This window comes from Lepisma saccharinum, chromosome 4, assembly GCF_977018435.1.
Source record: "Lepisma saccharinum chromosome 4, izLepSacc3.1, whole genome shotgun sequence".
In the NCBI taxonomy this organism is placed as follows: Eukaryota; Metazoa; Arthropoda; class Insecta; order Zygentoma; family Lepismatidae; genus Lepisma; species Lepisma saccharinum.
The window spans coordinates 403,357-428,611 of record NC_139232.1 but is presented as its reverse complement, the minus strand read 5'-3'; the positions used below and the strand labels follow the sequence as shown (position 1 = coordinate 428,611).

At 38.1% G+C, this 25,255-nt stretch overlaps 1 protein-coding gene across 1 annotated transcript in view; it reads right to left on the bottom strand.

Annotated features, from left to right (window-relative positions):
- The window catches only part of LOC145986351 (calpain-7-like), a 62,463-nt gene that overhangs the window by 11,116 nt on the left and 26,092 nt on the right, over positions 1 to 25,255 (bottom strand). The window contains exons 6-9 of the mRNA XM_083120224.1: positions 23,759 to 23,986; positions 23,091 to 23,335; positions 19,342 to 19,550; positions 9,493 to 9,701 (exon numbers count right to left, since the gene is read on the bottom strand). Of these exons, the coding sequence (XP_082976350.1) occupies positions 9,493 to 9,701; positions 19,342 to 19,550; positions 23,091 to 23,335; positions 23,759 to 23,986 (891 nt within the window). The remainder of the gene's footprint in view (positions 1 to 9,492; positions 9,702 to 19,341; positions 19,551 to 23,090; positions 23,336 to 23,758; positions 23,987 to 25,255) is intronic.

The following is a 25,255-nucleotide window of genomic DNA, read 5'->3' as shown; positions in this document are numbered from 1 at the left end:
TCATAATGAAACGGCAATGGATTCCTATGGAAATTAAATGTTTTGTATTATAATGTGTGTGGAATTTGCTACATTTGTTGACTTTGATATTACAACTGTAATTATAAGCTTTGATTGATGTTGAAGTCTTCATATCAGTAGCGGCTTCTGCCTATTCGCACGTGCACACCTCAAAAAAAAGTTGTAATGCAAATGTTTTTTATTATATTTATTCATTGATCATCATCTCCTTCAAAACATAGAATGTTCCCATGCCACTTCACCTGTGGTTCATCAGACTTTCGTCTGGCAACACTGAGCTCACGAACACAATGCGATTTGTGTTCAGCTGGTGCTGCATGTATAGAGAAAACCAATCCCCCCTTCTGGCTTGTTTCATAGGGAATTCACTTGCACCGATCGCGCATGTGCAGATCAACACTCATGCGCTGACATCCCGTTCCATTCGAGACCGTGTTACACCATGGCAAATTATCGGATTTTTTAAAGAGGGAAATGTCAATGGTATCATCACCATCTCACCCACCTTCTTTCGTGCATGGGAGGGGTTAAGAATGAGGTGTGGGGGAGTGGGGACAACAAAGCGAAACCTGTCTTGCATTGTAGACAAGTGTGAAGCAAGGGAAGGAAGTTAGCTACAAGGATTGCAACGATTTGCAGTAATACGGAAGGTAAAGACAAATTATAAAGTGGCAGGCCAGCATGTACTGATTACTAATATATGTGTGCGTGTTTGTGTAATTTTCTTGATTTCGCTTTATTTTGTTAGTTCAGTCATTATAAATAAACAACTGCTAGATAGATAACAATTCATTTTCTGCATGTGGTAATCTGATCAGCTGATTTGTTTGGTGTATGCAAATGTTATCATTCTCCTTGCTCACTATTACCAGCGGAGCGAGGTGGAAAGTTTTACGAAATATTTTGCAAATCGACAATAATATTAATATTGTTGATCAGTATTTATTTGTTTTGAGTGATTTTGTCAGGTTATCAAATGTTGAATTATTAAAACTCCCGGTGTAGGCCTTGCGGCTCGGATCCCATTTTAAACTATAAGTTCAGTCCTGATTAGCCTTTTGTGCAAGTGAACTTCAAAACAAACTCTTTGTAGCCAAATAATATCTTTCTCCCCATGATCGACGGAAAAACCACCGAGGTATTACCATTTGTAAAAAATTCATATTTTAAAAAAGTTTGAACCTTGCCATAGTTTCATTATCAGTAAAAGATGGTCATAACTTGGGTTGCTAATACATTTAGCATAATTATGTATGCAGAAACTGGTGTGAGTAATTGAGAGGAACATTACTTCCAGACGTGAGGCTGAAGTGCACGCACACCATGGAGCCAGACCACCAGCCACCACTGCCACATATTAATCTATTTCATAATTTTCTGAGTGTAAATAATAAGAAAATACCCAATATTTATCACTAAAGGCGAGGAGGGACAATTACGCACCAGTTGTGCATTTATTTCAGTATCGTCGGATTGGACACTGCTATTTAAAAAAGGGTTTAGTATGCAAGAGGGTATGAATTTCTCTCCATGTTGCAAGTGGAAACTGTTTTTCAAGTTGATTAGTAAGCTAGACACGATGTTTGAAAAAATATAATTAATAAGTATTTACCGACTCCCATGTATTCCTTATGGGAAATCAACTTCAACTTCAAGTTACGGCTAATCAAATGGGAGTTTCGAATTTTCCTACTACCATGACATATTCATAATTGGGAAAAGAGAGATGCGGTAGTATATAAATACGGAGAAACTAGTACTCACTTTTATCCGCGAAGCTGTTTTTTCTTCTTTTTCGATTAATTTCAGTGGCCACTGCCACCATCCTCGTTGGAACTTGCTGCACTGTTGCTTAGCGTGCGTCATTTGTTCGTAGTTGATTTGATTTGATTTTGATTTTAAAATTTTGGGTGCGTCAGAACTAAGGCTATTTTGCACCCGTCACACTATACGGGGTCCAGCCCCTTACCGTTACACATAACAACTCTAACGTTGCTTAATTAAAATCATAAAATATTAAAATGTTCTGACTTTCGTAAAAAGCCGAGGCTGCAAAGAACACTCAGCACAAATAAGGACAAAACACAAGACAACACAAACAAAATTAAACTGGCCATGTGGCCAGTTGCCAGAGCCTCGTTAGTCTTCAGTCATTTGTTCGTAGTTCTCTGGCTGCCGTTAGGTGCGCTGTGCGTCTTGGTGTGTCATCTGCTATTTCCATGCGATAACTGCTGTAGTAGGAGAATCCAAGTGTGGTGCGCTTGCCCGCTATCGATATTTAGTTTGTGCGGGAAGTGCATTATGGCATGCGTTTCCTTGATTTTGGTGTCTATGAGCATGTGGGCAGTGTGTTTGACTTGAACCTTTTGAATTTTATGGCTATTGTATTTGATATGTTTAGCAAGACCAGTAGTGGGTTGGGCTTTTTTCGCATCTGCTAGGTGCTGTTGGATTCTTTCATTGACAGATCTGATGGACCTGCCGATGTAATGAGCCTTGCATTCACACTCTGCATCGTATACACCTGGGTTGTCAAGGGGGGAGAGGAAGTACCGTTTGTGCTTGTTCAGTTTATCAGTTATTTTGGAATTGGGTTTGTGCGCTACTTTGATGCCAAATGGGAGAAGGGCTTTGGCTATGTGGTTGGAAGTGGTGGGATGGTAGGGGAAGGCAAACCATTTATATTGGTCACTGGGGGTTGATTGTGGCTGGGTTGCTTGTGGATGGGTTGATTGTGGTTGGTTAGGTTGTCTGACCTGTATTTCCGCTTTACTGCACCAAGTGGAAAGTTGTGATTCAGTGTAGCCATGCTTCAGGGCTATTTCAGTGATGGTGGCTATCTCCTTTCGTAGAGGGTTGTGAATTTGTTAAGTGCACGGCTGATGGTGATGTCCAGGAAGTTGATTTTACCAAGTTTTTCTTGTTCTACGGTGAAGTTGAGCCTGGGGTGGATGCTATTTAGCTTGTTCGCATGTGAAGGAATTACGGGAATACGAACAAAATGAACGTAAGTTACTTGTGCGTCAATTGGACGTAATTTTCTTGAAAGCGTGCAAACGGTGCGATGTTTTTCCAAAGTTCATCCAGTGGAAAGTGCAAAATAGCAGTTACAGAATGAAGAACGTCATCCATATTTCACAAAAATGTGCACTTTCCGCCGTTATTTCCTACAAACACGCTGAAATTTGCCGACTGTCTCACACGTGCGAACGACAAAGAAATAGACTGGAAACCACGCTACCACCCGCTAGGTGGGAACATGCAAAGAATAACATCAAATACATGCTGCAAATCTTGGAAAACCAAAAAACTAGGTCTCTGCGCAACAAACTTCACCACTTGGGAGGAACATGGCCGAGTGAGAATACAATCAACCCAGATGGCGGACATGGAAAAAACATCATAAATCTGTCAAATCTCTCAATCCCCAACAAATTCAAAGAACTCCTTGCCTACGGTGATAAGTTTAATGTACAAAACAGTAAGCCACCCACCCTCGACCTCATGTGTGCGGCAGAAAAAGCAACTTGTTTTCCCCCAAACCCCAAGATTCGGAAAACATCAGAACGTCAGCAGCCGGAATTTTTCAAACAGTGAAACCAGGAAACCTAATCCAGTGCACCAAGAAATCTATTCTGTCCTCTCCGAGTTTGGCAAATGGCTGAACACCAATGATGTTTGGTGTCTAAAGTCTGACAAAACAAATCAGTTCGTAATCATGCACAAAGGTGATTACTCTACGAAAGTGATAGACAAACTAAACAGTGACTCGTACAGTGTCATCAAAAAAGACCCCACAGACAGGTACAATAGAATTGTGAAAAATGCAGTGAAATCTAGTGCCATACTTAGTGAACAAGACCACAAATTCCTCCTCAACCCCCACCCTTCACCTGCCATTGCCTATGGCATTCCTAAAACTAATAAACCTGGAATCCCCATGCGCCTTATAATAGCTGGCTTCAATTACCCCTCGGTCCACCTAACAAACTGGCTAAAAAACAAAATATCTCAATTCAACCACAAACTAACATACGTGTTCCGCAACAGTGCTGATGCTAAAAATCTGGTAACTTCAATAGTGCAAGCTGACAGTGCAAAATTAGCCAGCATTAACATAGTAGATATGTACAGTTCAATCCCCATAGACCTAGCACTGCGTTCAGTTGAAAGATGGCTGACAACTAACAGAATCCCTGCCCTAGAGGTACAAGAGATAACCAGGCTATTGGCATCAAAGTAGCGCACAAACCCAATTCCAAAATAACTGATAAACTGAACAAGCACAAACAGTACTTCCTCTCCCCCCTTGACAACCCAGGTGTATACGATGCAGAGTGTGAATGCAAGGCTCATTACATTGGCAGGTCCATCAGATCTGTTAATGAAAGAATCCAACAGCACCTAGCAGATGCGAAAAAAGCCCAACCCACTACTGGTCTTGCTAAACATATCAAATACAATAGCCATAAAATTCAAAAGGTTCGAGTCAAACACACTGCCCACACACTCATAGACACCAAAATCAAGGAAACGCACGCCATAATGCACTTCCCGCACGAACTAAATATCGAAAGCGGGCAAGCGCACCACACTTGGATTCCCCTACTACAGCAGTTATCGCCCAGAAATAGCAGACGACACACCAAGATGCACAGTGCACCTAACGGCAGCCAGAGAACTACGAACAAAAGGCGCACGCCAAGCAACAGTGCAGCAAGTTCCAACGAGGATGGTGGCAGTGGCCACTGAAATTAATCGAAAAAGAAGAAAAAACAGCTTCGCGGATAAAAGTGAGTACTAGTTTCTCCGTATTTACTATGACATAGTTCAACGTGTCCTTTTTCCGTCCATGTACTTTTCTATGTCATCGGATGTTTGATATTCCTGGGAGAACGAATAAAATAAAGGTCCCATAAGCCTAGTGCATTTCTCCTTGCATCCTACGGTCATCCCCGCAGTGTTGCCAAACCTGGTGTGCATAATAGAGCTAAATTTCACCATTAATATAGCTAAAGAGGACTTTCAAGGAGCTAGATTAACGAAGGCTGCATAAAGTGCCTCCTAGGGTAATTTTAGGTGTCAGAGGGGGGGGGGGGGGGTGGTGCTGCTATTACCGTTAGCTTTAAAGTGATGGCAATTTATTCTTAGTTTTCATCACCTAGATTTGGCAGCATCACCCATCTCAATAATCCAATGATGTTAATATAAAATCGAAAATAGAGGGTTCCCAGATAAAAAAATTGTCATCTTCATCTTAGCCAGAGCGCTATATATAAAAATACATGGGGAGGAAAGAAGAGGTGGGTGACGCTGACTATACGTGGTCTGTTAGGAAAGTAATGAGACTGGCAACACTGTGCACGAACCGGCAACACTGCTGCCCTCACTCTCACGCGGCAGGTAGGCGAACGCTTGCAGTTGACTCAGCACAAGTTTCAACTTGCTACAGTTGCTACACGATTGTTGAGAGCGTCTGACGTGAAGTTGTGTTTGTGAGGTGCATTACGAAAATTGACTGGCAAAAGTTTGAGCAACGTTGTGCCATCAAATTTTGGGTAAAGCTTGGCGCTACTGTGACTTATGAAAAGTTACAAAGGGCTTATGGAGAACATGTACTATTTAGGGCACAAATGTTCAGATGGCACAAGTTCTTTTTAGAAGGCCGAGAACAAGTGGAAGACGAACCTTGTGGGGAAGACCTTCAACCTCAAAAATGGACGACAATGTGGAAAGAGTGAAGTCTCTTGTGAGGTCAGATCGTCGATTGACGGTGAGAATGATCAGTAGTGAGTTAAATTTGAACGTGTGTACCGTCCATCAAATTTTAACACAAGATTTGGACATGAGAAAAGTGTGCACAAAGATTGTTTCAATGCACCATGTCACACGACAGTCTCCATCAATGAATTATTGGCAAAAAAAAAAGCATTCCTGTGGTTCCTCAGCCCCTATTCGCTGGATCTCAGTCCCTGTGACCTTTTTTTATTCCCCTTGCTCAAAAACCACTTGAAAGGCGCCATTTTGATACTTTGGATAATATCCAGAAGAGTGTAACCGACGAGCTAAAAGGTATTCCGGCAGAAGCCTTCCAGCACTGCTACGAACAAAGGAAACAACGCCTCCATCGCTGTGTAGCTGCCCAAGGGAAATATTTTGAAGGGGATAACCTTGATTTGTAAAAAAAAAAAATCATCATTTACAGAAAATCAGTCTCATTACTTTCCTAACAGACCAAGTAGCTATACGAATATCACGTAACGTGCAAAATGTACACTCATGGTAAAAGTTGGTCTTTATGGGCCGGAGCCAGTGGTGGCATCATGGTGGGGCAGAGGACGCGTGCCACAGTTCACAGTCAAACGAGTGCACGAAAGAGCCAGATCTGGCTCCAAAAGAGCGAAGTTGGCAACAGTGATCAGCAGCTGCCCCAGCGAGAAAGACCTAGGGGAAATTGTCCCTCCTCGCCTTAAAATTAATATAAGTAAGCAAATTAAAAATGCATATTTGTGTTTACATTTTAGTTAGGTATACAAATACACAATGTTTTTAATATCGAAAAATATGTACACATAATACTCATAATAACCTAAAGAACTTTTTTTATCTACCATACAATTAGTTTAGTAACAATTAATTTGAATTAAGTCACTATAAAAGCAACACTTTGAGAGTATAAATCACAGCAACTTAACTAGGCACTTTGGAAAAGACAACTGACTGAAGATTGCAGTACACAGCTATAACGTTCATTGAGGAGTAGGAAGTCTAGTAGTGATATATCAATCGATCTCACATTTTAAAATTATTTTCAAATCACAGTATTTCTTATCTTGTTGACACCACAGCTCATAATCAACATAAGCGATCTTTTTCACACTCTTCTTACCCTCCGCTATGATAAGCTGGCAGACTGGAGGGAGCTATTCTAGCAGCCTTTTCAGGTAGAGGCTGCCACCAAAGGAAAACTGAAATTTCTATTTCAACTTCCTCACACCCTTACCTTCAACCCACCGGCTGCAAACATTGAAAGGTTGCAACAAATTGCAATATTTACGCCACAAATTTCAATGCAATCTATGCAAATGTGTGTGTGTGAAGGTGTAAGGGATGCATGGCTCAAGTTGCATGGTCATCACATACCACTGTAAACAATCAAGCTAATTGAAACTCCTTCCTTTTTTGTTGATTCTTGTAAAATTTTCTGGAACACTTCACATATCTTATCTCTCATCAATCATTCTGCCATATTAAGGGGCATGATTTAAATACTTTTTATTCTTCTAATACCTGTAAACGAGATCTCTGATCGAAACAACAAGTGACAACGAGGGGTCACATCAAAGTGACAAACAACAAGCAACACTGGTCTCTTCAGTCTAAAAGCTAAAATTCGCCGTGCATGTGTGAACAACAGACGAAAGTGACATGATGCACCCCTTTATTGAAAAAACGACCCAGTCCACGAAACATGCAAGGGACAAGCTACATGTGTGGCTTTTTGCATATCACTTTGGTCTGAAAGCTCCTCAAATTTTAATATCATACATTTATATATTAAGGTTGATATGTACCATGATAATTTTTTATGCAACATGTACCATTAAATTATTACCAAAAGTGACAAATATTATAACTTTTTGTATTATTTGTAATACAAAAGTTACAAAATATATTAAAATGAAGACTTCATCATCAACCACTCAGCTTATTTAACAAATTTCACACACGTTATACTAGAAAAAATTAATTGCCATAGGAATCCATTGCCGTCCCATTATGAAATCTTGCACACAAATAGTCAATTGATGTATTTAAAACATATATTTTTTTTAAAAAAATAAAAGGGGGTGCTTTTGAGATTTTCAAAAAAATATTTTTTTCGAATTTTTGAAAAATTACAAAATTCAAATAGCACAGTCATGTTGCATTTCAAATTAAAGCTCATTAAAAGTAGAAGAGAATGACACCAATTTGAGCCCTCTAAGTCAAATAGTTCATGGTGTACAATTGTTCAAAGATTTCAAAATCTCATCAAACTTTTTTTTTTTTTTTTTTTCGAGCCAGACAACTGCAAGATACATCTGAGAGGAAACATATGACTACCAACTTCCGGCTTAAGATCATCTTAGCTGAATCGCCGGACAGTCGTACGCGGTCTGTGGATGAAACTAGCCAATGCAACAACTAGCACAAGCTGTAAAGGGGAAAATTACGGAGAATAGATATATTTAGGAAAGAATGAAAAAAGTAGCTACTATTCTCGGAAAGGGGATAAATATGGTATATCTTCTTTGGTCATACTTTTAATTGAAAGTCAATAGCATTTGGCGAGCCAGACAACTGCAAGATACATCTGAGAGGAAACATATGACTACCAACTTCTAGCTTAAGATCATCTTAGCTGAATCGCCGGCCAGTCGTACGCGGTCTGTGGATGAAACTAGCCAATGCAACAACTAGCACAAGCTGTAAAGGGGAAAATTACGGAGAATAGATATATTTAGGAAAGCATGAAAAAAGTAGCTACTATTCTCGGAAAGGGGGTACATATGGTATATCTTCTTTGGTCATACGTTTAATTGAATTTAAGTAATTAAAATCAATTTTGAGCTCATTTTTACATTCAGCTTCATAATATTTCGAGCACAATCAAAATATTTATTCTGAATAGAAAAAATGTTACCACGCTAGGTCTCATTATGGATATCTACTTAGCATTCTCTAAAGTAGATTGTATTGTTCAAATCTTGTGTCAAAGTCACGCCCTTCGATCTTTGAAGCAGATGAGATATTCAGTGAACGTCGTCTTGATAATAAAACACGTTAAACCAAAATTTAAACATTTTCAAAGCATCATTTATTTATTTTGAATGCAGAGAATGTTGTCAGACATTACCAAATATAACTACAGTCATCCCCGCAATAACATTATCCCAAACAGCATATATCTCCACGGACGTCGCCATCTTGCAAGATCTTGTGCAGACGAAGACGAAACAAGTCAACTTTTCCTTAACTTGCTCTGGCTGCAAGATGGCTGTAAGCCATCTGAATGGCTGGACAATTTTACTCTGTAGACGTGATGTCAACTTCCGCCCACTGGACGCTAAACGTGCAATATCTTCAAGATGACTTGAAGTTGTCTGGCTCGCCGAACGGAGCTAATAACTCAAAAGCTAAGAACCCAAAAAATCTGAAATTTGGAAGTTTTTTCCTTAAAAATCTGAATGCTAAAGGTTCAAAAATATTTTAATGTTTGGTTTGACCAGTATTGTCCTAGAAAACTACAGCGGTATTGTAGTGCCTAACTCTAATCTTTGAGAGTTCACATGCAAAGACACATGTTTTTGGATCTTTCTGTGCAATACACGCTCTTTAACAAATGCTTCAAATGGAATTCTAGAAAATAAAACACTATGATAAAAAGTCAAAATATAACTTCATACAATTTATTTGAAATGTTCATACCTGCTGTTTATGTTCATGAGGATGTCCTATCTTTTTCAGTGAAAATGAACAGGTAGAATATGCTCTGAGAGTATAGAAAATTGTATTCATCTTCTCATACTGAGAAACAACTAAGGTAAATCTATGGACCCCTTTATCCTGTAGGAGTATCTTGCACAGGTAATGAGGGCTGTTTATGCGCACTCCATCAATGTATGGGGGAGGATCATCTGAAAGTGGAAATCAATGCAATTCCATAATTATATTTGCCTCAAGAAACTGTCTTAAGCTTCATGCTGAAAAATGTATGTATTTATGAGAGCACACTGATTATCACACACACTCACTCACTCAAATGGAATTACAACACTTACCCAAACATTCAAAATTCTTTAGATACAACACAATTTGAAAGGGAAGAAAAAGCTCTTTTTAATGAACATGTAACACATGTGGGTACCAATACTTGTTTCTGACTGCAGTACAACCACCCTGCACATGTGTCACTTCCATGATCTTCAGTTGGCAGCACTTAAGCATTGAAACTGATGCTTCATTGGCAAACAGGTTCAATTCTTGTTTAATGAGATTTTACCACTGAACTTTCTTGGTGCAATCAGGCCTTAAATATCTTCATGTGTCGTGCTGGATGGAACACCCTCTTACTTGTTGATGCCCAAGGATATATATATTAGTGATGAGACGAAGCTGAAATTTACCGATGCCGAAATTTAACCGATTCTGATATGCAAGATTATTCAACAGAAATGGAATGTTATTTTCAGGATGACAAAAATAAATTTGCTATAGGGTCATTCCATGTCAGATCGACCAGGGCCTCCAGGTCATACTTTTTGATTTGGATGAAATTTGGCATGATGGTTCTATCATGTCTGGAAGGCTTGTATTCCAAATATTAGGTTCCTCCACGGAATAGTTCTAGAGTTATAGCCTGTGGAAGAAGGTGGTGGGCAACAGAAAACGTGACCCAAATCTGAGAAATGAGTCTCAGAGCTAATTTCAGGACTCAATAACTTTGGAACTATTGATCACAGCCTAGTGATGTTTACACACCTCACAAACCTCAAACCAAGGAACATGTGTATTGCATCAAAATACCCTCAGCTTGTTTATGTTAGCAAATAAAATACCTCAAAATATGCATCAAAAAGCCTTACATGTCAAAAAATGCATATTTTGTGTACCTGCTGTTACAACTGTAATCCACCCAGGAAGGTAGCATTAAAATTTCAAGTAACCCTGATGTGAGCTCAGTATGCACACATTATGTTATCTCCATATATATTACCCAACCCATATTATATGTGGCTGAATATGCAAGAAATTGAAAAATCACCGGAAAATGGCAGATTTTTGAAATGATGCAGCACAAAAGGGACAAGTGATATCCAAGCCAATTTGTATTCACTACATAATCCATCCTTCCTGTAATGTGTGTCAAAATTTCAACTTGTTATTGCAAGGCACATATTCAGCGGGAAGTTTAAAAGTGTGAACGTTTGAAATAAAGATTTATATATCCGTAACTACGAATGCTAGAGTTACAAATTATAGCTCGTTTCTTTCAGTACAGTCTACGCTACATGCCTATTATTGAAAAAAAAAAAAAAAAAAAAAAAAATCACTCACCAAATAGAAGAAGATGACAAAAGTTAAAAAATATTTTTTTTTTGCAAATTTTAATTTTGTCGATCCCCAGGTAGGCAATGTCAGGACATGAGGGTTCAAAACAGTACGTACGAATTGCCCGATATGTATTTCATTCTCGTAGGGAGAATTGCACACTTACTGATGATACTTTCTAAGAAAAATATTTTCTAATGTAATAGTCTTGCTTTTTTTACAGGAACCTCCAAATTCAAAAATTGTTATCTCTGAGACTATGAATCCTAGAGTTAAAATTATGTCCAGTTTTCTTCAATACACACTAGAATATACTCTTATGGTCGAAAAAACTTAATTTTCATTTATAATGTAGAAGTTTGATATTTGGAGGAGACATAAACGTGTAAAAGATACAAACATGATAACAGACCAGAGACTTAAGTACTTTGGCCAGTGCAAGGTCCTTGGTTTGCATATTTTTCATTTTCTCAAAATTTTGGGGAGTTGGGATACTAGGAGTAACTATGTACTTTGACTGGTTAGCACTATATAATTGTAATAGGTGAGTGCTACAGTCATGAGAAAATTTACATTGTTGCAGACTTATTGAAAAGCATGCTGAAATTCCCTATCCTGAAAAACAAATGCCCAGCGTTAGAAGCCTCTATGAAGCTTTTTTCGATGCAAGCCTCAGCAACTGGGCAGATCGCAGGTAGCAGATAGCAAACGGTCACCAGATATGGCGGTTAGCTGCGAATAAGGCAATGCCAAATAAGCAGTCCCAGACCGAGGCAACAATGCTATCAGGACCTGGGGAAGATGGTCTTTGGCAAGTTCATCCTCAATAAAAACCCAGAAAAGCCCGATGACAGCATTGTGACATGGTGAGGAAGTGCAGCCATTAAATAAGCACTGCCCCTATGACTTGTAGGGAGGTGAGGGATCCCTAAAGACTAAGGGAAGGAACCCTAACAGAAAAACGACCAACGGCTCTAGAGATGGAAAAAAGACGGTAGAGTCCCAACATCCTAAGAGGCAGAAGAGCCACAACCTCACTGCCTTGTGGTAAGGGTTTTGACCCGAAGGCTATGGGAGCAAACCCCGAAAAAAAACCAAGCAAGGGCAGAGGCTTAAAGGGAGCACTCCTCCCACTGCTCTAGCTTCATCGTAGGGCTAATAACACACATGAAGTGAAATAATACATATTCAGAGAAACATAGGAATAGACGCCGAACAGACTAAACAATGATGACAATGCAAGGTAAAATGGACTATGAGATTTGGAACCTGGAACATCACCTCCCTCTCAGGAAAGGAAGTGAGATTGTACAAGAAATGGAGAAATACAAACTTCAAATATTAGGAATTAGTGAAGTCAAAAAGAAAGGATCAGGAGAGGTAGACATGGAAAGAGGATATGTTCTCAGGTATTCAGGAGTAGAAAGAAGGAGTAGAGCAAGAGAAGGTGTGGGAATTATTATTAGCGAAAGACTGAACAGTAGAGTAACTGACTGGAAATAATAATACTGAACTTGGAAATGGAATTAAACCATAGGATTGCCATTATACAAGTATATGCTCCTACAGAGGATAAAGACGAACTAGAAAAATAACTATATTACAACTCCCTCCAACAAACATTAGATGAGGCTAGAAATTCAACGGAAACAATAATCATAATGGGAGATTGGAATGCTAGAGTGGGAAATGAAATTAGGAAAGGACATGGAAGTTTGGGAAGATATGGAGATGAAAAGACCCGAAACAGCAATGGAGATAAAATGCTGGAGTTTCGTATTGATAACGAGCTCCACATCAGAAACTCCTTCTTCCCTCATAAAAGAATACATCAAATTACCTTTGAAGCAATTAGCAGAGGAGCACAGAGCACAATAGACTACTGCATATATACAAAAAACACCAACTATGATATAATGGATGTAAGAGTTTTTCACAGCGCTGAACTCAGTACTCATCCTACTCAACATAGACTACTACGTAGTAGGGATGGGCCGATACCGATAAAGTACCGATATAAAATTTACCGATGCCGATAACTGATATTCTACCGATCCGATATAAAATTAGAAATGGTCCTTGAAGAACCTGAAATGTACATTGATCTCCTTAATAAATGTGTGTTTTGAGGTGACTGCAGTGCAAGAGAAGCTAAGAAATGATAAGAACCTGAAATGTACATTGATCTCCTTAATAAATGTGTGTTTTGAGGTGACTGCAGTGCAAGAGAAGCTAAATATTTAGACATTTACTTTTTAGAAAGAAGAACATAGAAAGAAGAACATGGAAATTGTCCATAAAAATTACAACAAAATGACAGAATTTTGCACTAAATTATAAGATATTTATCGATATATCGGATCAGTAAAATAATCGGTAATTTTACTGATACACCGATATGCTTATATTGGCCGATACCGATAGAGTACCGATTAATCGGTCCCATCCCTACTACGTAGTAATGACGACCCGATTCAAACCACTACCAGCACCAACTAAGATAAACCTTACCAAACTTAAAATACCAACATTAGAAAACCAAAATAAAAGAAAGGAATTTCAGAGGAAACTGAAAGAAAAATTTAGAGAAAAAGAACAAAACAATAGACAAGAATGGAACGTGGAAAATAAATGGAAAGTAATGAAAGAAAGCCTCATTGAAGTTGCAACAGAAATATATGGAATAGTAAAAGAAAACAAATAAAAAGAAGCAGACAAGATGGTGGAACGACAATGTGAAAGAAAAAGTTGCAATTAAAAAGAAAGCATGGCTAAAATATTTAAAGACCAAAGAATGGAGGACAAAGAAGCATACATAGAGGCAAGAGATACAGCAAAACAGATAGTTAGAACAGCGAAGAACGAAACCTATGAACAATTTGGAAACGAAATAGAAGAAAATCATTAAAAGAATCCAAGAAAATTTTGGCATGTGTTGAAAAATTTGAAAGGAAAACGAGGAAAGGAAATAAGGAATATCAAAAACAAGAATAACGAGGTGAAAACCAATATAAAGGAAATTTTAGATACCTGGAGTGAATATTATGTGGAAACCTTTCGAGAAGAAGAGGAATTGTATGAAGAAAGACCCATGAATGAAGAAAACGAGAATGTGGAAGCTGAGGAAGAAATCCAACTAAAAGAAGTACAAGAGGCAATTAAATCCTTAAAAACTGGCAAAGCACCTGGTCGGGATAATATTCATCCAGAATTTATAAAATACTAGCTAATTGCCTGGGTATTTATTTATCCCAATCTTCTATTAGACAGGAATTCTAACTATAGTGTAAAATGAACTTGGAGTTGAACGGCATTGGGAGTGTCGCTATTCATCTTAGTGACCCCGAAAACTATGTATTCCACACTAATATCGGTCGTTTTAAATTATTTTTACATGTCACCCCTTTCACACCCCCACCCCTAGGGGTGCCAGAGGTGTCTTACCCCCACAATATTTCTTTCCAGATTGTAAGTGATATGTGTTGAAATTGCTCGAGGATAGCAATATCGCACCTTCTGTGTAGGCAACCAACTTTGCCATGCTGTGTTGCAGGAAGCATAACTTGCAGGATATGACATGAAAATGCCACACAACAGAATGCTATTTTATGGCCCCTTCGCACCCCCACCCCTAGGAGTGCCGGGGGTGTCTTACCACACATTTTTTTCCTCAAGATTGCAAGTGATACGTGTACCAAGTTTGGTTGAAATCGCTCCAGGCATTCGAGAGTTATTGCTGAACAAACACACATATACATCCATTTTTATATACAGGGTGAGTCACCCAAAATTACCATCGGAAATATTTCGTGAACAACAATAAATATTCAAAAAACTGTTTTTGCGGATATATAGGTAAGAGATGGGGCCATGAAATTAGTGGACACAATACGCTGAACTACGTAAGGAAGTACGATTTTCAACACAAACGTAGTTTTTTTTAATGGAAACCCCATTTTATTTTCAGCTCATTTGAAAGTACGGAAAAATTAATTAAGAATGGCATTTGTTACATTGTAATACGTCAAGAAGTTTTCAAATAATTGTAACCTGAAGTTGACGCTTGAAACAAACATTCTCACAAGTTGATTCGTGTGTCGGAACATACATATCCCCCTTTTGACACCATTACTCTTCTGCATACTATGCGTTGTGCCTAGGAAAGTTGTTACGTTCCAACAACTGTGGGTTACAGTAAAATGTGTAGTTTGTACATAAGTAAGCTTTGACATATTATCTAAAAGGTTCTGATACATCTTTCTGAGATAACAAATAATTGTTAATTAAAAAGTATAAATTTTAAACATTCCGCCGTCAGTTGCATACATAAATGTTAGTATATTAACATCTTTCTAATTTTTAATTGGCGTTCATTTATTTACGTGGGATTTATATAGACTAATATGGGCAACAGAGAGAATACTAAAAGATTGGGAACAGAATGTAATAATTCCTATAGATAAAAAAGGAAGTACCCTCGACTGCTCAAACTATAGAGCAATATGCTTAGCACCAGTGGCCCAGAAAGTATATATTCACACATTATAGAAAAAAGATTAAGGCAACAAGTGGAAGACCAATTGGACGAAGAGCAAGCAGGTTTCAGGCCTCATCACCAAACTGAAGATCTAATCTTCTCTCTCAGGAACGCAATAGAGAAGACACTAAGCAGAGGAGGGGAACTATTTACAGTTTTTATTGAACTAAGGTCTGCCTTGGACAGAGTACCAAGGGGACAAATATGGAAGGCCCTTCATCAGTTCCAAGTAACGTCAAAACTGACTAGAATAATTCACTATATAAGAACGTTAAAGGGACTGTTAGAATAAATGGACAATCTTCCAAGGAATTTAATATGGGAAAAGGTGTAAAACAAGGTGATGGACTTAGCCCTCTTCTTTTCATATTATTCATGGATCAAATTATAAAACAATGCAAAAGAACAAGAAAATGTAAAATTGGAAATTATAAGCTGAAACCGGTGTGGATACAGACAATAGTATATGCTGATGATATTGTTCTCCTAGCAAAAGATAGTAACAGCCTACAAAATGCAGTCCTAGAGTGGGGCCGAGCATTCAAAGAACGAAAGATGGAAATCAATGTTAGCAAGTCTAAAGTTATGCATTTTACTAAACAAGAACCAGCAAAGATGCGCATTCATTGGAATAGTAAGACCTTAGAACAAGTAGAACAATTCGAATATTTAGGGACCATACTAACTGCGGACGGGAAAATGGACTCTGAAATTAACCACAGAATTCAGAAAGCAAATAATCTGTACTATAATATTAGTAGCACCATTATAGGTAAAAAGGAGATTAGTAAAGAAACAAAAATGAAAATATATAAAACAGTCTATCTCCCCACGCTATATGGATCAGAAAGTTAGATAACGCAAACTAAATCGGAGAGCAGACTTACTGCTACAGAAATGAAATTCTTAAGAAAAACGGTAGGAAAGACAAGGAGAGACATGGTACGAAACACAACAATAAGAAGACTATGCCTGAATCAGGAACCACTGATTGAAACCATTGAGAAGAGGGAATTAGGCTAGCTGGTACATCTCATTAGGATGAAGGAAGAGAGAAAACCAAAACAATATTTGATGTCCGACCAGAAGGAAGGAGGAAGGGGACGACCCAAGCTGAACTGGAACCAGTACATTTATGGACTGGCACAGAAGAGACGGAAGACACCGGACAAAGTGAAAAGACTGGCACAGGATAGAACTTCTTTCAAGAATGGGTATAAGGGAAAAGAAGAAGAAGAAAAATAAATGTCACTTTATTTTTACCATCACTTGGTGATTTTGGGATGGGTTTTAATCATTATATAACAATGGCAATTTTCTCCTGATCGTACAAATCTTTCAGCTACAGACCCAATGGAGGAATTGGAAATTACAGAGAAGTCCGAAAAATTATTAGCGGGACCTTTTAAATCACTGTATGTAGACTTATCAATAGGGAGTGGAAGTTGATGACCTAAAAAATATAGGTATATGACCTATAGAATGTCCTAAAACATGGGAAAAATGACGTAAAAAATGCAAAAACTGACCATTAAATTTGTTAGTTTCAGGTTAAAAATTGAAATGAATAGGAAATAAAACAAAACGCAATCTTACTTTTAAAAAAAGGCACCAAATGATACCACATACACATTCAATTAAAATATGCAACGAGGATTTCCAATGAAAACAACCGAAAAATTTTAAAAGAATTTAACGAAAAAGTCGTATACAATGAATCAATTAGTGTAAAATGCATTAATTTCCTGCACTTTGCCTGGTTATGTAGTGTAGTGTTTTTCTGTGGCACTGTAAAGAAAAATAAATAAATATTGTTCAAAGACATGCCCCCCCCCCAACTACCCAGGAAAAGTACATCGAAAAGGAAATTTTTAACATCAGAAATTGTTTGAAATATCTGAGTTTGCCCCAGATGGACACCTGGTGATTTCTCCCGACACAACAAAGAGTTCAGCATTTCTTTTCCTCGTAAATTGCAATCCTGCGAGATATACGGTGCGTTCGTTTCGATCTTCAGCCGAAAAATGCCTAAAATCGGGGAAAATGACATAAAACCTGAAAATTGGCAAAAAATGCAAAAAAATGCACTTTAAAATAACCTTTTTTGGGTTCTAGACGAAGTGTAATATTGTGTATATTTAATGGGCATCGTGTCCGAGATGTCAGAAAGAAGATGACATTTCATCAACTTCCACTCCCTACTTATCAATAACACTATTAATAAATAATTTAAAGTATTAACAATGAAAAGACAGTTCCTTGCATCCAACACATGTAAAATCAATGCATTATACCGTGTGTCCATTTCGATCTTCAGCTGAGAGATCGGGAGAAGCGTGGCGGGCGGCACTGACGGAGATGCCGACATTTGCATCCTGTAATCCCCGCTTATTTTTATGGACATTTGCAGACATTTATATAAATATTGCAAAACGAGCACTAACCTGTGTTATAAGTTATCATCTGTAATTCATCCAAGTTCTGCCCTTATATACACAAAAAATACGCTTTAGAAACGATGTTAAGAGCCACAGATAATAGAACATTTTAATCATAATTTTGACCAGTAACGTCCTGCTTAAGTTTATATCCTTGAAAGAGTTTTGTGGCGATGGGAATTTGTTTGGAGGTTTCGAATGTGCAACACTGTATCAAGATTACGCTGCAGACGAAACCGTTGAAAGTGAATGGTTTTCGTAAGCTTCCTTGCAATCCGATATCTCCGAGCTCGAGTTTTTTTGTTCCTTCGAGGGTAGATGAAGACAGAGCTGTGAATATAGTGGCGAGCAATGTAAACCAAGAGCGTATTAATTTCGTACTGTGCGCAAGAGTGTTATTATTGGTTACTTGCAGTTACTTGTTTGTGTTATTGCAGTGTGTATGTGTGATGTGTCAGTGAGACGATTGGAATGCCAGCCGCAAGGTTCACGTTAGAACAAAGATTTATTATGTATGACATGTACATGAAAACAGACTCGTGTCGAGACGTGTGTAGGCAATTTGTACAGAAATTGCCAGGCGTTTCAACTCCACATAGAGATACGGTTAGACATCGTTAAATTTTAAAACACCTAAGCAAAAACGACGGATTCTAACCGAAGCAAAACTCGATGATATTGTTGCAGCGTTAGAACGTTCTCCAAACAAACCTCTACGCCGTGTTTCACAAGAGGTGGGCGTGTCAAAATCATTGGCACATACAGCCACTAAGCTACTAAAATTAAAACCGTAATCTTATAACACAGGTTAGTGCTCGTTTTGCAATATTTATATAAATGTCTGCATATGTCCATAAAAATAAGCAGGCATTACAGGCCACAAATGTCGGCATCTCCGTCAGCGCCGCCCGCCACGCTTCTCCCGATCTCTTGGCTGAAGATCGAAATGGACGCACGGTATAAAAAATAGTAATACAAAGATAAATGAAAATGACCAGTTATATTTTAAATGGATTGTTTTTAATTGGCAGGCATCTAAGGGAGTTTCACACTGAAGTTACAAGTGACAAGTGACACCTTAAGAGTTAAATGCAATCTTTCACACAAGTGACATGACACACCCACATCACCTCAGACTGTTGGTTGTGCATGTGCAGAGAATGCTTGTTGTTTGGAACTTCAGTGTGAAACCCCATGTTCCTCGCAGCTCCGGTGAAAAATTTCCTTACATGTAAAACCTCTGGTACTTACATGGATAGTAAACCCTTTTCCCATTGTTCTTGTACACAAGCACAGTAATGTATTCCCGATTCTCCTTGAAATCTTCTATTTGGGTGATGTGTCTTGTAAGAAGAACCCAAACGGCAGATCCCCCAGGACTCTGTACCTCTAATGAATACTGAGGGTTGTCTCCTATATTATAGGCATCTTTGATTGGACCAGAACCAGCCTTCCACGATCTGAAACACAAAAGTAATTTACTTCATTACAATGCATCCACATATTTTCAGAATGCATACGTGTACATTTAAATGAGTCACAAAAGTTTTTTCTTTTTTTAATATTCAAAATCATGCATATAGGGCTTAAAAATGATCACAAAAAAATTTGAACATCCTAATTTAATTTTTTATCATGATGCAATGGACCACAAAATTAAGAGCAGCCCCCTATTTTCAGTTTAGTTCTTTCAATTATATCAAAAATTGATTTTGCTGGAAATCTTCATGTTCTCCATTGTGAACAATGTAAAATACAATGGAACTCAGATTTTACACTTTACTGCATTATACATTCAACCTTGATGATCCCAACAAAGTGGTATGTTATAAAATTTTCTCAATTTTACATTTTCCCACATTTTAACTTGTCCACCTTGGATCCCTGAAAAATGTAAACATGAAAGTTTCACTGCACATACAAAATACAATGTCTTCATCACATTAAGTAATTCTGTCTGGAGGTGTGTGTTAATTAACATCACTTACATGAAGGGGATGCTGTCACTACAAAATAATGTTTCAATGTGACATCCAGGATTTCCTCCTACATATTCATTTTCCCAGTTTTACTACAATACGTTTACACTAAATGAATAAAGTTTGAATTGAATTGTTGTTTTAAGTCCACTTTACGCACAGAAAGGCTAATCAGGACTGGACCTACAATTTAAGGTGGGATCTGAACCACTATGCCATGTGGCTCCACAGGGTATCGAACCCGGGACCCCTTGATTACAAGGCAACAACATTACCACTATGCCTTCAGGGAGACACTAAATGAATATCAAGTAGAATGTAAACAAAGTGATACAAATAATTCTCATAAACCCAGAGCCATCGATTGATCAACTGGGTAAACCTATGGCATCATACGACAGTATTTTTTGTTATCTACTTTCAATCTATAAATTTGATACATTAATCTTCATCTTTGTTACCAGTTTTAGAAAGTGTCTTGCACACAAGCAGGTCTCCATACTGTAAATATCAAAAATCTATGCAAGTTGAAAATACAAAGTACTTTTAAGAGTCTCACATTTCAATTTCCCTACATGGTGGTAACTTGACTGTTAATATGGCACCAACCTGTGTTCTAAGTGAATGATGTGGATTTGAGGACTGCCTCATGTGGTGCCTTCATAAGAACACACCATAACAACACTTGATAATAACAGTGGTATGATAAAAAATGACTTTTGGAATAACTATACAGAACATACATGCCTTTGTTGTGGTATTCACATGCATGCATGTTTGGAGATAATATTTCTGTTTTGATGCTTTGAATTCCTTTACTCAATCCCCGTGAGTTAAAAATTTCTGTGAGAAATTGAAGAGATATTTCCGAAGTGTATCTATGTTCAAATACAAAAATTTCAGACTACAACACACTTTACAAACGACCTTCAATGTCAAGAAACAATAATTTTTCATACATAAACTACCTGCCTTTGTAAATAAACGTGTAAAAAGGAAAAAATCCTGCTGGAGATCAAAGCTGGAACTGATTTATTGAGCCGTGCTTTTCTGACTTTTTACAAAGGTTACAGCAGCCTTTTCTATTATATGAACACATGAAACCTTGGATCGTGGTGCCTCTCCCCAACTCTGAATACAGAAGGGAACGCTAATAGGTGGATTTGTCTGTCTGTTTTCAGCAAGGCACTTCTGGTTATCCAGTAAAATATTCTCAGGAACACATTCATCTGCATTGTTGCTTGGAAATGAAGGTCACTGACACCCAGCTCTACAGTAGCTGGAATGTAGCACAAATGCTACAATGTTGAGTTATGATGACTTACGATGTGAATTCATGAACGTGCACCTCTAAAAATAAACAACTGGCAATCAGAAAAAGTAAACAGTTAGTAAAAAGTTATGTACTGAATATGTATAATACAGGGTATCCAAAAAGTCACGCAACTGAGACTTTGAATGTATGTACAAAAAGCGACAGACATGAAAATTGCAGTGAGTATTAACTTTGTCTATATTATGGATGTTTTAATAGGTAAAGGTAAAGTTCTCCGTGCATGCAGTACCATGCCATGAGGGCACATTTTGGGGGTGTGCGGGTAGGGCCCCACCAGGAGCGCCGACTTGTCAAAATTATTGGGAGGCTTTGATCACTGAAATAAATTAATGAATGACTCACTCTCTCCCTTTTTAAGTTTTGGCTTCAGTGTTCGGAATCTCATAAAAGCCCATGAATTCCTCAAAATTTTTATTCACAGTTCTAATGCAGAATATTAGTTGTCCACTGATGGGTATGTCACAAGTTTCGTCAACCATAATAGCAAAATATTTCCGACTTTTAATATCTGCTACCTTGGAGCGCAAAACAGATCTCCCTAATATATCAATGATCTTGTTCAAAACAGATCTCCCTAATATATCAATGATCTCGTTCTGAATGTCATGTTAGAGCCATTTGTAGCCCAAAAGTCCCATCCACTAGCCTAGTTCATGCACATCGTCTTCTAAAACTCTTTTTAGTAAAAAATTAACAATACTCATAATTACATACTTAGTATATAGTATAAGTCATGTGTTTTGCTGTCTCTGGTCATAGCCCCCCAAAGTTGATGGTTTAACGGTCTCAGCCCCCAAAATTGAGGGTCTACAACATTTCAAATGTGTTTTTAAAGTTAAGTTCATGTGGCACAATTCAGAGTAAACTTTACAAGAGAAGCAAAATAATACATTAGATCCTCTAAAGCAAAATTATTTGGGGGCTCTGCCCCCACATCGTTAACATTAGGGGGGCTCAAGCACCCACACCCCAGCCCCATGGAGTCGGCACCTATGGGCCCCACACATTCTCGATCTCGGCCATTTTGGATTTGATGTGATCAGTATCATGCTCTGGATGCCTGTACCCTCCAGGGCAGCCCCTAGGTACCCATTGATTTGAGGCTGGGTGAGCCCCAGAGCCACTTTTTGTGGGGACAAACCCGGAAAAATTCCAACCTTATATCACCCACCCTGGGTCTCCCACATGGCAGTCAGATGCCCTACCAACTACACCACCACGGCTACAGTTTTTGTTTAAAACATTAAACAAGAAAATTATTCCCTACATAAACATTCAGTATGGGAAAAGTTATTAAGGTGTAAAAAAGTTTTTGTACGAAGTAAAAACAAAGATGAACAGCAGACAGCTTGCAATAATTTTTGATATGTATTGATGGTCTCCATGAGTATTTATCAAACTGATGAAAGAACAATAAATTTTTAAGCATTTTGTACATTATAGTAAGATTTAAGGGGTTAATGATGCCACATTAATAAAAAAATTGTTTTTTTTTTCAAAATTACAAGGTGTACTGGCAACATTGATTTTGTCAGAGGGCAGGCAGTACCAGGTGTCCCAGATATCTGGCTATGTTATTCCATCAATGCCCAGATGAAATAAAAGATTTGAAATATAACGTACATGAAACTAACCTACCTACCTTAACATGCATGTTAAGAGTTGTTACTTCATTACCTACTTACTGATGTATACAATAGGTGTAATTGAAAAGTGATGGATTCCAGTTCAGATAGAAAACATCAAAAAATTTACAAATGCTGTCATAATCAATCCAGAAAACTCCATTGTCAAACATTGCAGCACTATTCGGGTCATAGCTAAGTAGTTTCTTCATTTCATCCGTCCAGTGAAGAGCATCCAATTCTGAGTAATTCCCCTTCCAGCGGAGATGTGACCACGGGTTCTTCACAAGCATCAATTTCACTCCCTACAACAGAGCAAGTGATTTTACTCTGTAATATATATGCAATTAAAACTGAATTTTAACAGTGAGTTGATCCGTGAGTATAAATCTGTTCTTAATCACATCCAATTTTATTAGACAAATACAAAATAGGTAGTAGCTTGTATAATATTGAGTTGTATGCTTGGTTCTTTTTGTACTTAGAAATATAATTCAGCAGTTCACAAAAATATTCTTTTTAATTGTTACCATTGCCTGATTGCAAGAGATGTATATTATTGTATGAAACTCAGAGTAAAACTTCCAAACCATCAGAATTAAAATAGTTCTTTGGCAAATATATTCAGAATATGATACATAGAAACACGTTAGTGTTTAAAGCATTACACTAGTTTTCATCATGAAAATCACAAATTGTATGAACCAATGCTTATGCTCAATTCTCACCTTCACTTCACGAACATCAAGAACTGCATATGCGTGAGTTGATACTAGCCCTGTCCTTTCAGATTCTGCATCGCTCAATTCGCCCGTTGCAACCGTGACCAGGACATCACCTTTGGGCAGTCTCTGAAGAAGTTTGTTGAACAAATTGTCTTTGTTGAAGTCTGGTTGATCCGTGGCAATTGAAACACGCTCTGGTATCCATCCAGTTAGCGCATGAAGGTCAATGTTCTACAACACATACTTAAAAAGTTACAAAAAATACATAGTTCTGAATGTACAAATAAATTTACAATTTTCGTTGAATTTAATTTGAAATGAAGTAATGCATTAATAACAATAAGATAATCCAGTGATATGGAAGCAAATACAGTGTAATCACAGAAAAAGGGAAGGAATGGTAAGGAAAGTGGCGAAAATGCACCAGCTTATGTTACTTCCTACTTCTTTCACACACACACACCACCTTTCTCACATGATGTGGCTCCCTTGGAGTGTTATTTCTTTTCTAAACTAAAAAAAAAACAAAAAAACACCAGCTTGAACCTGATTTATGGCAGATAATGAAGCTGTCAAAGATATTTTCAGTGTACAAATTTCAGTAAAAAATGCAGGCTTAACCAGGACTTGAATCCACGTCTTTGTCATACCATACCATGCTCTACCAACTGAGCCAGCCCCGGTCTGAAAGAGGGCCACACTTGAGTTCTCGACGAGCCTACATTTATTGCTGTACTTTGTATGTACTACATCACCTGTGTGTATCAAATCATAAAGTAATATTTTCTATTTTCAGCAGATCATAAGGAAAATTCTTGCATGCAGATTGCACTTCAAGAACAGGCTGGTCAATATTTTCAGAAATAACAACAATATCCAAAACACTAGAATCATTCTGACATTGATCATCACTTCCACAAGATGGCGACAGGTTGTTAGACGTGTTGGAATCGGCTCCGGATAAAACTCTTTCTGTGCTGGATATTGGGTTTGCTGGACTTTGGGCTACAAGCTTATAAGTGAAGTGAATGTGTGTGCATCAGCGAGAGCATTGTACATACGTTGTAAAAAGATGCGTTTTAAAAAAAAGCAGCAGTTTGTGTTCAGTGAGATCTTCGCTTCATCATTCCTGGCTCAGGCGTACCAACCGAAGATGCCACGCGCTCCAGCGAAAGAACTTAACGATCGCCTCGAAACCTTTGAACAAGAAGTGCGAAGCGAACTTTCTTCTTTCAAGGATGCACTTGAAAGCAAAATAAGAGGCAACATCACCAGTGCTTCTCCTAACTCGGAAGGCATATTGAAGCTACAGGTTGAACTTACCAAGCTGGAGGCCAAAATGGAAGAAAAGTTCAAGCACCAACGAGAAGAGTTCCTCTCCCTGCTGGCTAAAATGGAGGCCCAAGAAGTGAAGCTCGATGACATGGAGCAGTACTCGCGTAGGGAGTGCCTACTTATCCACGGCGTTCAAGAAACCATAAAGGAAAACGTGGAGGATAA